The sequence below is a fragment of the Oryctolagus cuniculus genome, chromosome 4 (assembly GCF_051225735.1).
Source record: "Oryctolagus cuniculus isolate XC-2025 breed Fujian yellow rabbit chromosome 4, ASM5122573v1, whole genome shotgun sequence".
NCBI lineage: Eukaryota > Metazoa > Chordata > Mammalia > Lagomorpha > Leporidae > Oryctolagus > Oryctolagus cuniculus.
In genome coordinates this window covers 131,489,579-131,509,565 of record NC_142870.1, presented here as the reverse complement: position 1 = coordinate 131,509,565, position 19,987 = coordinate 131,489,579, and the positions used below count along the sequence as shown (strand labels likewise).

The 19,987-nt window shown below is 41.9% G+C and overlaps 1 protein-coding gene across 17 annotated transcripts in view; it reads left to right on the top strand.

The window, feature by feature from the left end:
- The window catches only part of RNF13 (ring finger protein 13), a 171,410-nt gene that overhangs the window by 149,414 nt on the left and 2,009 nt on the right, over window positions 1–19,987 (top strand). For 15 of the 17 annotated variants that reach the window (XM_008266322.5, XM_070072673.2, XM_070072668.2 and 12 more), the window contains one exon: window positions 19,742–19,822. In XM_008266322.5, coding sequence (XP_008264544.2) covers window positions 19,742–19,822 — 81 coding nt within the window. Of the gene's footprint in view, window positions 1–14,811; window positions 14,875–19,741; window positions 19,823–19,987 lie in introns of all 17 variants that reach the window. The other 2 variants (XR_016233254.1, XR_016233253.1) reach the window with 1 other exon arrangement.

Genomic DNA, 19,987 nt, shown 5'->3' with positions numbered 1-19,987 from the left:
TTTTTGTTTGTTTGTTTTAAGGGAAAAGTTTTATTGTCAGGTGTTGGAAACCCAACAAGCTACCTCTCCATGAACAGAGAACAGCAGCCTGTACTGAGAGAACAGGTCTTATATAGTATTGCAGAGGTAAGGAAATGGGAGTGGCAAATCCATTAGGGTGGAGGTGGCGCTGACGTTTGTGATGGGGCCATTTGGTCACCTGATTTCTAGTAAGCCAGGCTGGGCCTAGGAAGATGGAACCATTTTACTAAATTCCCCCCCCTTAGTGTTTTTTTTTTTTTTTTATAAAGCAAGTGTATAGGATTACAATAGCACCAAAAGTCCAGATGGGGGTAGAGGGACGATGATCTATCTTCTAGAGCTGCTTCCTGCTGACATGGGGTGACAAATTACTCTCTGCTGGCATGGGGCAATGTCTAAGTCATGATGTCCTGGATGCGGAGCGGAGTATATCCCTGTAGAAGCATTTGGTTGACTGCCTGGTTGGTGAAGGGTTTGATTCATTACATTATCACTTCCTGTAAACACTTAAACAGACAATGCAGTATAAAAGCCAGGGTGAGAATAGAAGCCAATGGTTCTAGGAGTGGCATTAACCAAGTGATGAGGGGGCTCCATAGGGAGGAAGAGAGGAGTTGTTTGTAGAAAAAGTTCTGAATAATCATACAATGTTAAGTGTTGGCAGGAGTGGGGGAGACTATCAATACACATGGGTCGGGAGTAGAGCCACTGATGTAAGAGTAGAGGGTGTGATTACAAAGGAATGAGGCTCCCAGATAGAGTCATCATTAGAGGACCTCAGAAAGGTGCTGTCTAAACCACAAGCAAGTTTTCCCATTGAGAGGCAAATAGAAACTGACATAAGGGGCTTAATAATAATCAAATGGGGTTTAAGGCCTTGCCAATCATAAGGTCCAGACCTGTCTATCTCTTCACATGGGATACATCATAAAGGAGGTGTGAACCTCCTTGGGAAAGGCACCCTGTGACTTCCATTACCAAGATGGTCTGGGAGGAGAGCTGGTCAGGTAAAGGCAGGTGGCATCTCTAACAGGAATTGTACAATTCTACCTGCAATGTTGCTGACCCTACTTGGCTGTCCACCCAGCAGCGGTGGTTACTTTGGAATCTGGGCAGAGTGAAGGGTTTCTCAACTTAGACCCAACAGGGTTTGTGGCTCTGATCTCGGTGTCCTTTGACTCCAGGGCAGTTTCACTTCCAGTGACCCAACTCTTGGCTGGCAGAGCTGCCAGGGCTCTTCATAAACTGACTTCTGCTGAAGCCCTGGCTTTCCAAATCAAAAGCCACTGCAATGGACTGGCTGTTGGGTCTCCTTGATGGCAGATCACTGTGCAAAGCAGCCATTAATTGGCCTGCCACCTATCTTTTTTTTTTTTTTTAAAGATTTATTTTTTTACTTGAAAGAGTTACACAAAAAGAAGGAGAGGCAGAGAGAGAGAGAGAGAGAGAGAGAGAGAGAGGTCTTCTATCTGCTGGTTCACTCCCCAACTGGCCACAATGGCCAGAGCTGCGCCAATTCAAAGCCAAGAGCTTCTTCTGTATCTCCCACGTGGATGCAGGGGCCCAAAGACTTGGGCCATCTTCTACTGCTTTCCCAGGTCATAAGCAGAGAGCTAGATGGGAAGTGGAGCACCCGGGACTGGAATGAGCACCCATATGGGATGCTGGCACTGCAGGAGGCGGCTTTACTTGCTATGCCACAGTGCCGGCCCCCATCTATCTTTACATTGCTTCTGATATCTAGCTTTCTCTTCCTCCTGGTTTTTGTTAAAGCAGACCAGAGGAAATCTTTAAGTGGATGCAAGTCAAGGGGGTGCTCAGTCTCATCTCTAATCTTTGGTGGCCTTAAAAGTCTGTCGTCACAGGCATGTTCTGCTGGTGGTTTTTCTATGAGGTAGACAATGCCCATGAGGAAAGCTTATGTCCTCATTTTAAAACTTTCTCTCCCTTTTATTTGAGAGGGAGGTTTTGCCTGTTTATTGTGTGCTCATGGTGAAGTAAATCTAGCCATGAAATCTTAAAATCAGCTCTCATTTTGGCTGTGCTATTATTACAGAAAATTATTAGCCATCCCTTTTATAAGATCTCAAGATCAAACTGTACAACCTGGAGAGTCCTTCAGTATAGTCAGTTTCCCATCTTGATGAGAACAGAGAAATGAGGGAACAAGTCAGGCTTCCCAGATCACTCACTGACAATAACAATATCAAATGAAAACATTTACCAGAAAGTCCAGTGCCTTCTATAAATTTTAAGACAAGAGTACATTTTTTTGGAAATATCCCTTAAAAATCTGACATGGTATAACTTGTTTGACCAGCAAACTCAAGCACAAACATGTCAATAGCTTAAATAGTTTTAGTTTCTTTCCACCAACAAATTTAAAACATCTGATACAGAGATTCAGGTCACACAAACCAAAATGTATCTTCAATTAATTTAGCAGCTTAAATTTATGAGTAATATTTTTATCTATAAGCCAATTAAAACAGAGCTCTTAATAAATTTTCCCATGTAGACATATAGTATGTACACATGTATAACATACAAGATACAACAATAGAGCAATTTCAGTAATAGCTTTTTTTTTTTTTTCTTTCTTACAGAGTGGACAGTGAGAGAGACAGAGAGAAAGGTCTTCCTTTACCGTTGGTTCACCCTCCAATGGCCGCTGTGGCCCGTGTGCTGCAGCTGGTGCACCGCACTAATTCGAAGCCAGGAGCCAGGTGCTTCTCCTGGTCTTCCATGGGGGTACAGGGCCCAAGGACTTGGGCCTTCCCGGGCCACAGCAGAGAGCTGGCCTGGAAGAGGGGCAACCGGGACAGAATCCGGAGCCCTAACCGGGACTAGAACCTGGTGTGCTGGCGCTGCAGGCAGAGGTTTAGCCTATTGAGCCGCGGCACTGGCCAGTAATAGCTTCTTAAAATCTTTAACTGTTTTTTAAATTGGCAATTGATTCAAATTACTTTCTTTCTTTTTTTTTTTACTTTCTGCTCTTAGTAACTTTGGTTAACCATACTCAATTGGAACCTGTAATGCATTATTGGCTTTATCTGCTTACAGAGCCATCCCAAAGTATTGAATACAATAGAGTTCACTGGAAAAAGCCCTTCAGGACCTGTAAGAGTGTCGCTCCCCCATCTCGCGGAGGAACGACACTGGACCCTGCGCTGTTCTCTTTTCTGCCTGGCCCTTCCCGGGTTAGCTGCCGGTCCCCCACTCGCGGAGGAACGACGCCGTCCCGGGTTAGCTGGGGGCTGGCCCGCTCTCTCGGGGGCTGCTCAGATGTTCCTCAGGTGTTCCCGGTGCATGTTGTTTCTCTCCTCCTTTATAGTCCTCTTCCACCAATCCATGCTCTGTTGCCCACACGCTGAGCATGCTGCTCTCCTCCAATCAGGAGCAGGATCAGCTCCTGCAGCTTATCAGTCAAACTGATGAGGCAGCTGCGTAGAAGTTGTTTGGTCCCTCTCAGTGCCATATTGTGGGAGAGCAGATGCATAGAATAAGTCTTAATTCCAGTAACTTAGTGCAGTCTCAGTTGCTCCCCACATAGGAGGACAGTTAAACACAGAACCAACAATGTTAGTTTTATGAGCAGCAAGTCTGTTATACAAAACTGTGGATAACAAAAGACTTTAAATAGCTATGTTTTAAAATTATAAACTCATTAACCAACAAGAGGCACTACCTTACTCCACACAGTATTTTTGAAAGTACCTGTAGGGGCTGGCTCTGTGGCTCACTTGGGTAATCCTCCGCCTGTGGCTCCGGTACCCTGGGTTCTAGTCCTGGTTCGGGCACCAGATTCTGTCCCAGTTGCTCCTCTTCCAGTCCAACTCTGCTGTGGTCCAGGAAGGCAGTGGAGGATGGCCCGAGTGCTTGGGCCCTGCACCCGCATGGGAGACCAGGAGGAAGCACCTGGCTCCTGGCTTCAGATCCGCATAGCCGGCCGTGGCAGCCATTTAGGGGGTGAACCAACAGAAGGAAGACCTTTCTCTCTCTCACTGTCTAACTCTGCCTGTCAAAATACATACATACATACATATATAAATAAGAAAGTACCTGTAGGATTTTATAAAACATTTATCCCAGACAGGCCTCTGGGCCTGTCTCATTGAGATAACCATCATGTCTGCTAACAACACGACATCATTAGATTTTTTTTTTTTTTTTTTTGACAGGCAGAGTGGACAGTGAGAGAGAGAGAGACAGAGAGAAAGGTCTTCCTTTTGCCATTGGTTCACCCTCCAATGGCCACCACTGCTGGTGCGCTATGGCCGGCACACCACACTGATCCGATGGCAGAAGCCAGGTACTTATCCTGGTCTCCTGTGGGGTGCAGGGCCCAAGCACTTGGGCCGTCCTCCACTGCCTTCCCGGGCCACAGCAGAGAGCTGGCCTGGAAGAGGGGCAACTGGGACAGAATCCGGTGCCCCGACCGGTACTAGAACCCGGTGTGCCAGCACCACAAGATGGAGGATTAGCCTAGTGAGCCGCGGCGCCGGCCAGATATTTTTTAACTTTTAGACATTTGTATCAATAGCATTTTACATTATCATAACTTAAAATTTAGCACCACTTCACATCTTGAATTTTTATATAATTTTATAATTTTTATATAACCTTTTATATAATCCAAATAGCCTGATTAGTTGGTGTCTCTACAAGATGAAAGACATATATCTTTTGATATTTTCAGGGGTCCAACTGGAAATATCAAAGTCCAGAGAGTTTGGAACTTTGATTTTTTTTTGGAATGCCTTGTCAAGGATGCCAAGGAGGTTTAAAATATCTGATAGAAATAGGATCCCTTAAAATCATGACATAATATAGACCAGTGATTACTCAAATGTTTTAGAATAAGCATATACTGGCCAGCGCCGTGGCTCACTTGGCTAATCCTACACCTGTGGCGCCGGCACCCCGGGTTCTAGTCCCAGTTGGGCACCGGATTCTGTCCCAGTTGCTCCTCTTCCAGTCCAGCTCTCTGTTGTGGCCCAGGAAAGCAGTGGAGGATGGCCCAGGTCCTTGGCCCCTGCCTCCACATGGGAGACCAGGAGGAAGCCCCTGGCTCCTGGCTTCGGATTGGTGCAGCGTGCCAGTCGCAGCAGCCACTTGGGAGGTGAACCAACAGAAAAAGGAAGACCTTTCTCTTTGTCTCTCTGTCTCTCACTGTCTAACTCTCCCTGTCAAAAAAAAAAAGTAATAAGCATACACTTAAACCATAACTCTTAATAGAAACACAGCTGTTTTAAACAATCTTAACAGAGACATTAAGAGACTATAATAAATTACTTTAATAGAACACAAATCAGTCTGTCTTTGGTCATTTCAAAAATAGGAAATGAAATAAAACCTCAAATTTAAGAGCTAGTGCATGGAATTATATCCTCTCATTTGGAACAGTTTTAACAGTCAGGACTAAGGAAGAAATAAGAGTTTACTAAAGCTGGCTAGAAAACTGCCAGTCACCAATTAGACAAAACTATCAAAAGGAGATGCTGCAAGTTTTAAACAGACTTCTAAGATGATTTCAAAATATTATAAAAATCTCATTGCTTTAACAGAGGGTCAGTTCTAGTTCTATGTCAAATAATAGCTTTTGCTTTCCACCTGTTGATTTCCTTGATTTACATTTTGAAATAACCCTTTAGAAATCTGCAAAATAAGACAACATTTTCTAAATAAGATAACATATTGATTTCAACTTTAGTTACTTTCAAGCAATGTTGAACTATTTTCTTATGGACAATTTATGAAAACATATTAGCAAACTCAAGTAGTTTTTCTATGGAATATAAGGTGTTAAGTGTCCCAGCATTTACATTTAGATACATTTATGTCATTTGACTACCCAATTTACATTTAGCAATTACACCTGATGACTGAGGATGCTGATATTATATCATACCTTTATCTGAATTAAGGTGAAAATTATATTTATGTGGAATTCTACCCTTTTTATAAAACTTGAGCTATAAATCAGTGACATTAAACCAGAGATTGAAAAATCTACCTTAGGGGCTATAATGAGTACTGATTACCCATTACTATATCATTGGGAACCTATTAAAACAAATTGCAAAATAAGTTTGGCAAGTTACAGAGCAATATTTTTAAAGGCAGTGGTCTCCCTAGATTCAGAGAGAAATTCCTTTAAACCCAATGCCCAGCTACAGCTGAACCAAATTCTCATGCATGAGATTGTTATTTACCAAAGACATCTTTAAGATTCTAATTCAATTTGAGTCTACTTTTCTTTTTACACAAAGAACACCTTGGGCCAATGATGCCCTAGTCAATGGTCAGCTACTTGGGATTGCTTCTGAAACAAAATATTTAGGCAGCTGCCAGACAGGTCCCAAGGATGACTATGGGCTAGGGGCTGATGTGTGGGACAAGAAGTTCGCTGGAGATCGTTCACCATTATGTTAGGTCTAATGGGAGAGGGCATCCACCAGAACAGGTGGGCAGCCTTTCAGAGATACTTAAGGAGGAGAATCTGATAGGTAATAGAGTAAGGGGCAATTAGGGAGAAGGAGATATGTCTGGAAATAGTAATTAACCCAGTGAGCCTGCTGGTTTTGAAGGGCCAGTAGTCTTGACCACATTTCACATAGGTTGGGAGAGATATATCTAGGAAATGCTCACTAATGGGACCAGGAAATCAAGTTTGTAGGAATTGAGGAGACATGGTGAGGTCAGATTGATATTCAGTTACAAGGTGGGGATAAAACCCATCAGAAGACCTGATTATCCTGTCTGGCTTGCTCTTGATGAAACAAAAAAGCCATCAAAGGGGTGGAACACCTAATTTGTTTTGCAGTAAACTGGGAGCTCAGAAGGATGGAATCACCACTCCCTTGCTATTTTTATGGTAAAACTGGAACAGTAGGGGGATGGGCAAAGTCCAGTTGGAGGGTGAAAGCATGGAGACAGGACCCAAATTCACCTTTGCTTATCTGGGAAGAGGGCTTTAGAGAGGATCATAGATAAGGCAGGGGGAGTAGACTTTGGACAAGGGCTTGTTCTGAGATAAGATTGGAATTCCCAGGCAGGAGGGCAAGGTACAGTGAAAGCCAGAGCAGTGAACATAGAAGAAAGGGATTTTGGCTTTTTTTGTGAGAGCTTTGGAAGTTAAGAGAGCTTGAGCTGGAGAACACAAGCAGAGATAGTAGGGTTAGACATAGGAAATCTTCCACTTTTCCGAACGTTCATGGAAGTGGTAGAGATCCCAGTAATGTTGGGGTTAAATGTGCCGTTAAGCAGCCACTTGGATGGGTTGTCACGGTGGGAGACAACTGAAAGGAGGATCAGACAGAACGTGGGACGAAGAAGCGCCCATGGTGACCCATAGATATCAGGCATCCCCGAGATCACGGCCGTCCGACGGGAGGATATGGGAACAGAGGGTTGGGTTATCCATGCACCCACTGGAGCCCAGGGCATAGCCTGTAGAAGGGAAACAGGGAGTTGAGTTGTCACTCACATCCACTGTTGCGTGGACACAGAGTCTGTAGAGGCATGAGGCCATAGGAATTGTGGTGCCTGGTCCCAGGACTTTGGGGCAAAGGTGCGTAGAACCACAACCCATGGAGAGTCACAATGAGAGGATCCTCCAACCCACCCCATCTTACCTCAGGAATTTTGGAGGGCTGGTGTGTGGATGGAAATCTCAGAGTGTTTGGTGGCAAAGAAGGAGGTCTGGGATGGGTTTTGTGTTTGGCAGAAATCCAGGATCCTGAAGCAGCTCACATCCCCGAGGGTAGAGCAAGGTCGACAGGAGAGCCTGGTCTTGGGTTTCGGCACATGAAGGAAAGGCCACCACAAAACACACCAAACACCAGAGTAAGGGAAAAGGTTTATTGTCAGGTGGGGGAGACCCGACAGGCTGCCTTCCTGTGCACAGAGAACAGCCATATTGTGTTTTATTTTCATTTGTCTCCATTTTCTAAATTCTCTTCTGATTTTTTATTGGACCCATTAGTTGTGTTAGATTGCCTTGTTAGATTGCAACACATTTGCGGATTTTTCTTTTTCCTTTTTTCCTGCTACTGATTTATGGTTTTCTCTCTGTGTTCTGAGAATATACTCATGTGACTTTTTTTGAATTTAAAAAGATTTATTTATTTATTTGAAAGAGTTACACAGAGAGGGGAGAGGCAAAGAGAGAGAGAGAGGTCTTCCATCTGATGGTTCACTCCCCAATTGGCTGCAACGGCCAGAGCTGCACTGATCAGGAGCCAGGAGCCAGGAGCTTCTTCCAAGTCTCCCATGCAGGTGCAGGGGCCTAAGGACTTGGGCCATCTTCTGTTGTTTTCCCAGGCCATAGCAGAGAGCCGGATTGGAAGAGGAGCTGCCAGGACTCAAACCGGTGCCCATATGGGATGCAGGCGCTTCAGGCCAGGGTGTTAACCTGCTGCGCCACAGTGCTGGCCCCTTTTATGACTTTAAGTGTTGACTTGTTTGTGTGGCCTAATGTGGTCTGTCTTGGGTAATATTCCATCTGTGCTTGAGAAGAGTTTGTACTCCGCTGTTGTCAGGTGGAGCATTCTGTACATATTAGTTCCAGTGGAGTCGTAGTGTCTTCAAGTCCTCTGTTTACTTACTCATCTCATGTGCTATTCTTTTCCTACTGAATGTGAGGTAGTGAACTCTTGCATTATTGCAGTGCTGCCTATCTATCCTTCAATTCTTTCAGTATTTGCTTCATATATCTGACTGTGCTGATGTTAGATGCATATGTATTAATCATTGTTATATCTTCCTTATGAATTGACCATTTTATTATTATATGAGTATAATGTCCTTCTTTGTCTCTTGTAATAGTTTCTGTCTTAAAGCCTTTTTTGTCTGTTTAGGTATGGCCACTCCTGCTCTCTGTAATTTTCCATTTGTAAGAATATCTTTATTAACCCTTTTTCTTTTAGCCTATGTATATTCTTAGATATAAAATGAGTTTCTTGCAGACAACATATAATTGGGCATTGATTTTTATCCATTCAGCCAATCTGTTTTTTTTTTCAAATTAGTGTGTTCAATCTGTATATGTTTAAATGATCAGAAATAGACAAAGATTTTATTCCTGCCTCTCTCCCACTGTCCATCCCTCCCTCCTTTCCTTCTTCCTTCTCTTTTGTCACTCTGTCTGCCTGTATTTTGTATTACAAGCCTTGGCATATTAATCAGTTGTTTTAATTCTTCTGATAATTCCAACATTCCTGCCATATCTAAGTCTGGTTTTGATTGTTGCTTTGTCTCTTCAAACTGTGGTTTTGCAGTTTTTATTAAAGTAAGATATTATGTACTGGATGAAAAGAACTATAATAAATAGGCTATTAGTGACATGGTAGTAGAATATCAGGGAAAAGGAAGTGTTCTGTAGTCTATTGACTATGTCTTGGTGTTTTAGGGAGCCTGTGGCTCCCTTGACTGTGAACTTCACCAGTACCTCTGTTTTTCCCCTCACCTTAGGTGAGCCTAGATGGAACTTTCCTTTCCTATGCAAAATGCTAGAGCTGATTGGAGTTGGGTATTTTTTTCCTTTCCCCCAAGTAACTTAGATTATAAAACCTCAGTAGAATATGATTTGGTAAAATAGTTTGTTTTGTGGGCAAGCCTTGCTCAGAAGAACTCTCATCCACCAAAGACCAAGGGGATTTTTCCTGGTAGAGCTTCAGGAGGCAAACTCAGAAAACTACCAAGTTCCCCTGGAGTTTTTAATTCGCAGACTTGATGACTTCTAAGTTGCTTATATGCCAGACTAGAAGAGTTCCCTTCTCCTCTTTCTCCTTTCCTAATTTTTTGCATTTTCTTAACTTTGTGGCACCATGAGATATTCATCTTATCTTTTTCCTGCCCAAGTCCTGGCATCAGCATTTATCTGAAGAGACTTGGTTTTTAAAAAACGGGAATAATAGGCCAGCACCGTGGCTCACTAGGCTAATCCTCCGCCTGCAGCGCAGGCACCCTGGGTTCTAGTCCTGGTCGGGGCACCAGATTCTGTCCCAGTTGTTCCTCTTCGAATACAGCTCTCTGCTGTGGCCCGGGAAGGCAGTGGAGGATGGCCCAGGTCCTTGGGCCCTGCACCCTCAGGGAAGACCAGGAGGAAGCACCTGGCTCCTGGCTTTGAATTGGCGCAGTGCTCCGGCTGCAACATGCTGGCCATAGCGGCCAGTTGGTGGGGTGAACCAATGGAAAAAGGAAGACCTTTCTCTCTGTCTCTGTCTCTCTCTCACTATCTAACTCTGCCTGTCAAAAAAAATAAAAATGGGAATAATATTAGTGTGCCAGCTCTGGTCATTGATACTAAGACATACCTGCTTCTAGGTCCTTTGTATAGGCAGGTTTAGGAAATATATGCATGTATATCATTATATAAAAATATACATACATATCTGTATATAACATGTAGGCATTCATACTTTATACACACATATATATATATACAGATGAATATTTTGAAAATAATACACCCACACTTATTTCCTGCTTAAGTTACTCAGGGTTTTCTTTTCTTTTTCTTTTCTTTTCTTTTCTTTTTTTTGACAGGCAGAGTGGACAGTGAGAGAGAGAGACAGAGAGAAAGGTCTTCCTTTGCCGTTGGTTCACCCTCCAGTGGCCGCCGCGGCCGGTGCACTGCGGCTGGCGCACCTTGCTGATCCGAAGGCAGGAGCCAGGTACTTATCCTGGTCTCCCATGGGGTGCAGGGCCCAAGCACTTGGGCCATCCTCCACTGCACTCCCTGGCCACAGCAGAGAGCTGGCCTGGAAGAGGGGCAACCAGGACAGAATCCGGCGCCCCGACCGGGACTAGAACCTGGTGTGCCGGCGCCGCAAGGCGGAGGATTAGCCTATTGAGCCACGGCGCTGGCCTAAGATTCATTTTCAATTAACTTTGTAAACAGAAGACCAACTCTGTACTAAGTAAAGATTTCAACAATTCACACACACACACACACACAAACTGTTTGAGAACTAGTTTTACAGTTAACGCTCTCTCTCTTTTTTATTTGACAGGTAGAGTTAGTGAGAGAGAGAGACAGAGAGAAGGTCTTCCTTCCATTGGTTCACTCCCCAAATGGCCACTACAGCCAGCGCTGTGCTGATCTGAAGCCAGGAGCCAGGTGCTTCTCCCTGGTCTCCCATACGGGTGCAGGGGCCTAAGCACTTGGGTCATCCTCCACTGCCCTCCTGGGCCACAGCAGAGAGCTGGACTGGAAGAGGAGCAACCAGGACTAGAACCTGGTACCCATATGGGATGCTGGCACTGCAAGTGGAGGATTAACCAAGTGAGCCACGGTGCCAGCCCCATGTTAACTCTCAATACAACTCATTAAGGACAGATCCTGCTTGGGAAGTTGGTGCACAGTGACTCCTGTTTTTTTTTTTTCCCCCAGGCAGAGTTAGAGAGACAGAGAAAGAGTTCTAGACAGAGAGAGGGAGACAGAGAGAAAGGTCTTCCTTTTGTTGGTTCACTCCCCTAATGGCCGCTACAGCTGGCACTGCTCCAATCCAAAGCTAGGAGCCGGGTACTTCCTCCTGGTCTCCCACGCGGGTTCAGGGACCCAAGCACTTGGGCCATCCTCCACTTCCCTCCCGGGCCATAGCAGAGAGCTGGACTGGAAGATGAGCAATCGGGACTAGAACCCAGGGTGCCGGCACCGCAGGTGGAGGATTAGCCAAGTAAGCCGTGTCACCGACCTCCTGTTGTTAATTTAACAATTAACACTCTTTTGTATGATGTCAGTGACCACATGAGGCTCTTGAAATGAGCTGCCTGGCCTATGGAAGCCTTTTGAGTCCACAAATTCTGTCCATATTTAGACAAGGCCATAAGCAAAGTGGAAGTTATCTCCTCCCATTAGAGAAAAGTACAACCTTCTTTGATGGCCACATCTATCCGCTGGGGTCTCACTCAAACAGAGATCCTTCATGTAGGACATTTTTTTTTGCCACAAAGTCTTGACTTTCCATGCCTGAAATGCTCCTGTGGGCTTTTCAGCCAGACCAGGAAGCCTTAAGGGCTGATTCTGAGGTCAGAATGTTACTTAAAGCTATTGTCATTCTATGATTCTGCTGTGTGGACTGCTTCCCATGTTGGACATTCTCTCCTTTTTAATTCTGTCTATCATTATTACCAGGCACTTGATCCTATTTATAATGATCTCTTTAACACTTAATCCTTTCCATATGTTCACTTTAACACTTAATATGATCACTTTAACAATTAAGATGGCATTTTTATCACCAAGGTTAATGGGATTTGGAGTCCCGTGACAAGTTTTTAAACTGTACCCTTAGAAGAGCATAGGAATGTATGCAGAACTATACAGCTTTACAGTTACAAACTTCCTCCTCCCTCTCTTATTCCCACTATTATTTTTTCTGAGATCTGTTTTCATTGACTTTCTATACATATGATTAACTCTATGTCAAGTAGAGTTCAACAAATAGTATGAAAAAAAAAGAAAAAAAAAAGAAAATGAAGCTGTTCCTCAATAGTCAAGACAAAGGCAGCTCAAGTCACTCCTCCTCGAAGTTTCCATTTCACTTCTACAGATTTCATTTTAGGTGCTCTATTAGTTCTCACAGTTCAGGGAGAACATATGGTATTTATCCTTTTGGGACTGGCTTTTTTCACTAAGTATGATGTTTTCCAGATTCATCCATTTTGTTACAAATGCTTGGGTTTCATTTTTTTTTACTGCTGTGTAGTATTCCATAGTGTACATATCCCATAATTTCTTTATCCAGTCTTTGGTTGATGGGCATTTAGGTTGATTCCATGTCTTAGCTATTGTGAATTGAGCTGTAATAAACATGGAGGTGCAGATAACTCTTTTGCTTGCAGATTTCATTTCCCTTAAGTAAATCCCCAGGAGTGGGATGGCTGGGTCATATGATAAGTCTATATTCAGATTTTTGAGGTATCTCCATACTGTCTTCCATAGTGGCTTTACCAGTTTACATTCATACCAACAATGTATTAGGGTACCTTTTTCCCCACATCCTCACATTTGTTGTTTGTTGATTTCTGTATGAAAGCCATTCTAACTGGGGTGAGGTGGAAACTTCATTGTGATTTTGAGCATTTCATTTTATAAGGCTTTTTGCTGTCTTGAGAGTTGGTTGGCATATTCAGCATTGAATTAGGATTATAAAATCTAAAGCCAGCTTTATTCCATCAGTCAGGTTCTATATAGAATTTCTCTAAATTATTTACAGATGTTTAGCTTTCTGCCATTATATCAATGTGATTAGGTCCTCTGCTGTGGATTAGTACTTGGAAGTAAAAATCAAGATTTCCTGACAATAATTGGTTTAGTTATTTAAAATATTTATTGAATACTTTTATCCAGTGTGTTCCAAGTCCTGTTGTAGATGCTGAGGAAATAGCAATAAAACACCTGCTTTTGTGGAGCTTAGAGTTTACAGATAAATGAGTAAAGCCACAGAATAATAAGTATAATGGAGAAAAATAAATGGTGAGGAACAGATGCTATTTTAGATAACAGGGAAGACTGATCTGAGAAAGGTATTTTTCAACAAAGCTCTAGAGACGTGGGAGAATCCACACTGGGGTTGGAGCAGTGGAGGGATAAAGGAGAATGTCACAGGAAGAAAAAGAGTAGGTAGAAAGGCCCTGAAACAACTGTGACTTTGACACAGAGTCAGAGAAGAGCAAAAGGACCTGTGGCTGGAGGTAGCAGTCTAGAGGGAACGTGGTCAGAGAAGAGATCAGAGAAGCAGATAGGGAGCCAGGTCATGCCTTGGTAAGGACTTGTTATTTTACTATGTGGTGGTAAAACTTGGGTGGAATAACTTGATCTGATTACTGTGGAAAACGACCCCTTCCACTGGTTAATCGAGAATAGACTAGAAATTGACAGTGACGCAGGAAGAGTCAGTGTAACAGGTTCCTGGTTAGAGCTAGAAGCTTCTTTGTTAAGCTTCTAAGTGTTTTGCAGCATTCATATATTTTGCAAATATATATTGGGAGCTTACTCTATACAAGGCATTGAACTAAAAATGAGGAATATAATGGTCAGGAGAACACATGGTCCTTTTCCTCCTAGAGCTAAGAACCAATAACCAGAGTTCTATCCAATCAGTGCTGGTTGGTGCTTGTTCTGTGTTGAACAGTTTCAAGGGAAAACTATTGTGAATTTACTCTTTTTAAAAATTTTTTAATTTTCAATTTTTTTGTGAATTTACTCTTAAAAAAAGTTAGAGAAATTAATATTGCTTAGTTCCTTGAAGGAAAACTTTTCAAAATGGCCTCAGAGCAGTGAAGTAATGAGGATCCGAGTTGGGTAAGGAGTTATTGCCATGGCTTTGTCTCCTAAGGGAAAAGTGCATTTCTGAGTTACTTTTGAATCATTTATTACTTCATGTCCAGACAGAAATCCCAGGATTCACACTGGAATAGTTTTGACTAAAGAGGATTGAGAGTTGGTCCTCTAGGTTGTTTGTATCATGGCACTCTCGACCTTTATCATTTGCCTGGAGCTCTAACTGCTGAGGAGAAACATAGTCTACCTCAGCTCCTTTATAACTGCAGAAGTTAGTGTAATTTATATCAAATGGGTTAACTGAGTTTGAATTGCATTGGGATGGGCTTTGCATCCAATCAAAATTTGATATTTCTCCAGTTTAGGTCTTGGAAGCATATAATAATATACCTATTACATAATACAAAAGCTAACAGCATACTTTGCATGTATAATGGCAGTTGATTCTCAGAGGGGCCAATTAGGAAAGCATGTGTATTGTCATGTCCATTTTATAGGTAACATAAATGAGACCCAGAAAGGCCATGTAAGTTATCTTGAGGGCACATAGCCACATAGAGGTAAGTGGCAGTACTGCAATTTAAATTCCTAATCCCAAATACAACTATACTCATAAATACTTCTCTGCCCTGTCTTCCCTCCCTTCTTTTATCTTTCCCCCACTTCCCCTCTTGTCCTTCTACCTCCTTAACTCACTATATCAAAAAGAAAACATTTTTGAGATGTACTAATTTCTTCAAAGTTTAAGTCTAGTAGCAGTATATGAGAATAGTCATTTCATCATAGTCTGCATTAATAAGGTAAAGTGTCCCATTTATGTTTCTCCCTCTGTAACCTGTTAGGTCTTCTGCTTACATATCTGTTGGGATCTTTGTGTTTTGTTATCAATTTGTATGTACTGTTTAGAAGGGAATTTTATGTATGACCTATCATAGTCCCCTTTGCTACATTGAGTTATACTAAATATTAGACGAATCCAGTCAGCAGACTAAAGTAATGTAGAAGCAGTCTCCATTATGTAAAAATAACAGGCCTGATGCCACAAGTACACCTGAAGCTAAGCAAGTTTTTTAATTAATTTTCTTCATATGAAGGAAAAGAAAAAAAAATACTAGATTAGAACACAGTAGTACTTTAGGATACACATAAATTTATACTTGTTGAAGTCAACTCTAGAAGAGTGTTGTACACCCTGATCTCCTGGTGACCTGAAAAGGAATAATGAAAAAAAAAAAAAAGGAGACTGAAACTTTTCTGTACATAATACAAGGAAATACATTTTAAGTACTTGAAGTCTGGCACCATATTTACCATTCTACAATCCATTAACTCTGATATTTCTTTTCAGGATGATGAAAAATCTTTTAATGTGTTTGTTTCTCTGTTCAGAAAGATCTTGAGTATACTTGTAGTTTATCCATATGGTTAATGCAATTAAGTTAAGACCAATAAAGAATATTTTAAAAAATATTTATTCATTTATTTGAAAGGCAGAGTTACAGAGACACAGAGGACAGAGAGATCTTCCATCCACTGTTTCATTCCCCAAATGGCCCAAAACCAGCGCCAACAACCAGGGATACAGGCCAAAGCCAGGAGCCAGGAGCTTCTTCTGAGTCTCCCAAGAACTTCGGCCAACCTCTGCTGCTTTCTCATACACATTAGCAGAGAACTGGGTTGAAAAGTGGAGCAGCCAGAACATGAACCATTGCAGGCCCTGGATTAATTTAGATACAATGAAACCAGAAACCCTAAGCACATGTACCAGGAGACAATACAGCTTAAAGGGGAAGACCATGCACAGGTTTTGGAATCTGACAGTCGTGAGTCAGACTTCTGGATCCTCCGTTTATTGCCTGTGTGACTTTTTTTTAAAGATTCATTTATTTTAAAGGCACAGTTACAGAGAGAGGAGAGAGAGAGAGAGATCTTTCATCTGCTAGTTCACTCTCCAAATGTCTGCAATGGCCAGGGCTGGAGTAGGCTTAAGCGAAGAGCCAGTAGTTTCTTCCAGGCCTCCCACATGTGTGGCAGGGGCCCCAACAGTTGGACCATCTCCCCCTGCTTTCTCAGGCCATTAGCAGGGAGCTGGATCGGAAGTGGAGCAGCCCAGACTTAAACGGGCACCCATGTGGCATCACAGGTGGTGGGTTAACCCAGTGGACCACAATACCTGCCTAAGTTTCCTAACCTCTCCATACATCCATTCACATGTAAATATGACTAACAGTGGATACTTCACGACATGGAAGGGACTCAAATCAATATGTAACAAATGCGTATGAAAAGGCCGGCGCCGCGGCTCACTAGGCTAATCCTCCGCCTAGCGGCACCGGCACACCGGGTTCTAGTCCCGGTCGGGGCGCCGGATTCTGTCCCAGTTGCCCCTCTTCCAGGCCAGCCCTCTGCTGTGGCCAGGGAGTGCAGTGGAGGATGGCCCAGGTGCTTGGGCCCTGCACCCCATAGGAGACCAGGATAAGCACCTGGCTCCTGGCTCCTGTCATCGGATCAGCGCGGTGCGCCGGCCACAGCGCGCCGGCCGCGGCGGCCATTGGAGGGTGAACCAACGGCAAAGGAAGACCTTTCTCTCTGTCTCTCTCTCTCACTGTCCACTCTGCCTGTCAAAAAAACAAAAACAAAAACAAAAACAAAAAACAAAAAAAACAACAAATGCGTATGAAAGTCCCTGCCACATAGCAAGAGCTCAGAAAATGATAGCAATCATTATAAAAAGAAAACAACTCTAAAGAAACAAATCATAAAATACTGTCATCAAAATTCAGTCATTAAACAGTTTTGAGTAAAAAAGAAAAAGATTGCCAAAATCATGAAGCATTTGGATAATAATGTGACTTTATAAACATAACACTTGGAATTTCTTTTCAGGAACAATAAGTGATCTACTTTATTTTTGTTTTAGAATTTTTTTGTTATCATGACATTTGGCATCTAAAGTAAAAGAAAGGTATATTTGTTATACATGTTCTGATAACTTGTAAAGATTTTGACAAAGTATTGCATAGATGTTAGAAATATCCATTTAGTTATTACAGTTTTCTCACTATTGCATACAATTGAAAACATGAAGGTAAAAGTATATGCAGGAACAGTTCTGCAGGTTTTTATCACTCCATGGAATCATTATCCCACACCATGGAAGTTTTGAAGGAACTCTTGTAGGCTTAAAATGTAGTAGAGATGTTAGGGGTAACTGTCTATCAAGCCATCACCCCTAATTGCATCTCCCCCAAAAACAGAATAGAAAAACTACTTTAACAATTGACTGTTTCATTCCCTTCAGAAGTCTTTCTATTTTGGATATACTTGCCAGTCAACTAAAAAGAACTTAGCATTTGGAAATAGCTTCCATTGGCAGAGCCTATAATCAAATGCACAGAAACTTCAAGAAGTAGCAACTTGAAACTTGTAGAAATACAGTGTTTGTGCTTCAAGAAGGTTTATGGAAAAATGGAATTAAAAGGTAAATTTATTTTGGTACAAAAAATTTTTTTAGGGGCCAGGTCTGTGGCACAGTGAGCTAAGTTGCTGCCTTCAGTGCCAGCATCCCGTATCGAAGCACCAGTTCAAGTCCTGGCTGCTCCACTCCTGCTCCAGTTCTGGGCTGATGTGTCTGGGAAAGCACTGGAGGATGGTCCAAGTACTTGTTCTGCTGCCACCTATGGGGGAGATCGAGCTGAAGCTCCAGGCTCCTAGCTTTGACCTGGACCAGCCCTGGCCTTTGCCACCATCTGGGGAGCAAACCAGCAGATGAAAGATACCTCTCTCTCTCTCTCCCTTTCCCACCCTCTCTGACACTCTTCTCTTAAGATAAAAATAAATAAATCTTTTAAAAAGTTGTTTTGAAATCTATGCAGTTTTTTTCATAGTGCATGGAAAATATGAACTTCTTGGGTTCTAACATATAAATGATAAAAAATGACTTTTATAGCTGATATTTTAAGGCATTCTTCTTTATAGCTTATTTAGATTTTCAAAGTAATACATAGGGAAACATTTTATTACAAAGATTAGAAAAAAGAAAATGCATTTTATAGATTACATAATATAGAGCAATGCTTAATTTTTATAATCTTTAGCTATTAAAAAATGCTAAAATATTTACAACTGCATTTAACTGCCTTTAATCTTACCTTGAAAATAGGTAGTACTTCCTTTGCCCAGAGCTTAAAAATAATCAAAGAATTCTCTAACAAATTTGGCCTTAAAAATATTTTATCCTGTTGCCTTTTGTTCAGATTTCTTGGAACTGGTATGGAGGAGGGAAGAATAGAAGATAAGGTTTTTTTAATTTTTATTTGCTAGAGAAAGCACTGTTGTTTTCCTTACCAGCTGATAAGGCGATTAAGTAGCCACTTTCTCAACAAGGAAAGTAGTTTTGGCTTTGAAGCCTGTGAATGCAGTGATATATATCATCCCTGGGCAGATTTATAATGCACATTTGAAGTCATTCCCTTCTTGTGAAATCTGTATTTAGCCCCGCATGTTCAATACGTTTTATCTTTTACTTTGAGGAAACTCTTAGTTGCTTTAATGTGTGGACTAACTTGTTATGAAATTAAACTTGTAAGTTTTGCATCACCATGTCTGCACTGACTAGATTATTTCAGATTAGCTCAGTTTTGTCTTTAGAAATGGTGATTCCTCTATGGGTCCAGATGTTTTTGTGATCTCCTGACCAAATTTGAAGACTGGTAGAAGGCCAGTGAAGTTCGGCATGAATGCAGGGTACACTAACATGAGATGAGGTGGAAGGAGGCAGGGGTCAGATCATGAACAGCTCTATGAAGGCCATCAGGAGCTCGAGTTTTATTCATAGTGAAATGGAGAGCTGTTAAATGGAAATGACATGATTTGATACCTGTTTTGAAATGATCACCCTGGTTGCTAATGAGGAAAATGCCATTAAGCATAAATAGATGGGAGACCAGAGAGGAGGCTATTATGGTGATACAGACTATGGACTATAATTGAGGAGACAGAAGAGGATAGATTCAGTACACATTTTGAAGATGAAAGTCGATAGGACTTGGTGACAGATTGAATATAGGCCCTAAGGGAGGAGTGGGGAACCTTTTTTTTCTGCCAAGGGCCATTTGAATATTTCTAACATTTGTAGGCCATACAAAATGACCAACTTAAACATTAGCCTGCTATAGATATATTGAACTTCAAGTCCTGCCTGCAGTTGCCTTAGCAGGGCTGGACCAAGTGATCATTTCACAAGGCTTATACAGCCATTGACTTGAACAGCTTATTGACTCTGACAGAAAACAAACAGAAGACATCATTTAAAAGTAAATAAATCAAAAGGCATTTAAAATAAATGACTGAAGACCTAACTTGAAATTTGAAAAGTTAAAAATTCTTTGCTGCATATTTGAATTAATTTACCATTTTCTATTACAGGAGATGAGTATGATGTATGTGCTATTTGTTTAGATGAATATGAAGATGGAGACAAGCTCAGAATCCTCCCCTGTTCCCACGGTATGAATAATTACATACTGCTTTGAATTTACAAATAGACTGATTTATAGTTAGCCTGGATATTGCAGGGGAAGAGCCAAAAAATTATTAACCCACCATAATCCAGCCTCTGTACTAATTAGTGGTCTCATTAGAGGAGGAAGACACATTATATACAGTTACAGA